The 1254-nt window shown below is 54.1% G+C and overlaps 1 protein-coding gene across 1 annotated transcript in view; it reads left to right on the plus strand.

The window, feature by feature from the left end:
- Positions 1-87: 87 nt before the first annotated feature.
- The window catches only part of LOC108228792 (mitofusin-1), a gene marked incomplete at its 5' end in the record, with an annotated part of 6253 nt that continues 5086 nt past the window's right edge, over positions 88-1254 (plus strand). Inside the window, 4 exon segments of the mRNA XM_037974507.1 lie at positions 88-155; positions 259-380; positions 445-571; positions 919-1023. Of these exon segments, the coding sequence (XP_037830435.1) occupies positions 88-155; positions 259-380; positions 445-571; positions 919-1023 (422 nt within the window).

A 1254-nucleotide genomic window follows, 5' to 3' on the forward strand; every position in this document is an offset into this window, starting at 1 on the left:
GTTTAACAGGACTGGATCAGTATGTGTACATAAACCATTTCCTCTCCAGTCTTTGACCTGTTTGTACCGAACCTGAACCTCCTGCAGGTGGCGCTCTGGCTGAAGGTTTCCATGAGAGGCTGAGAGAGTTCCAGAGGTTTGAGAGGACGTTTGAGGTAAGAAACCACAGAAATCCTAAATGAGCTTAAAGTTTCTGAGGAGCTGAGCCAGAACTCTGTCCTGGTTCTGACCTGGTAAAACTGGACCTCTGTCCTGCAGGAGTTCATCTCTCGGTCGGCGATCCGGACCAAGTTCGAGCAGCACACAGTGAGAGCGTGGCAGATCACTGAGGCCATCAAAGCCATCATGGATGCCATCAACATCACCTCTGCAGACAGGAAGTGCGCAGAGCAAACTGATCATGTCGTCTGAGTCTCAGCCAACCTGACCTCTGACCTCTGACAGGATCTGCTGCCTGGAGGAGCGTGAGGAGCAGAGGGACCGGCTGGACTTTGTCCGAGGACAGATGAACCGTCTGAGCGACAGCATCAAGGACAGGATCAGAACTCTGACCGATGATGTCACTGCTAAGGTACACAACCTGAGGAGGACCGGCCCGTCAGGTCCAGGACTCACCTGGTCCAGGACTCACCTGGTCCCTGAGTTTCAGCCTCCTCTGTCTGATGGCAGACGTGCTGCATTCACTGACCCACAGAAACATTTCTCATCAGAACTGGTTCTGGTGGCGGCCGTTAGTTTCTTGGTTGGTTGTCACAACATGCGATTCGAATCATGATCCGGATCTGACGAGGAACGGGTCTGAACCCGTCAGTCAGACCCGTTTCCATCAGGATCATTAGCTGGACCGTGTTGGTGGTTAGTTGAAACAGATGCTTCAGTGTTTCCATGGTAACGGCAGCCAGTCCTTTCTGTGGTCAGGTGACCTCTGCGCTGTCGGATCAGATCCGCTCACTTCCTGTTCTGGTGGAGGAGTTCCGGGCCGACTTCAGTCCAACTCCGGAGACGCTGGAGCTCTACAAAACGGTGAGACCCAAAGTGACCCACAGAAAGATGACCTGATCCACCTGATGCCTGACTGACAACTGACCAGATTCTAAAAGCTGGTGTGAGCAGAACCGCTCAGAAACTCTGATCCACACCAGGTTCCGGGCTTTTGACATTTCCTGTCCTGTCCCGTCCTGTCCCCTCCTGTCCTGTCCTCTCCTCTCCCCTCCTGTCCTGCCCTGCCCTGTCCCCTCCCCTCCTCCCCTCCCC

This window comes from Kryptolebias marmoratus, unplaced genomic scaffold, assembly GCF_001649575.2.
Source record: "Kryptolebias marmoratus isolate JLee-2015 unplaced genomic scaffold, ASM164957v2 Scaffold122, whole genome shotgun sequence".
In the NCBI taxonomy this organism is placed as follows: domain Eukaryota; kingdom Metazoa; phylum Chordata; class Actinopteri; order Cyprinodontiformes; family Rivulidae; genus Kryptolebias; species Kryptolebias marmoratus.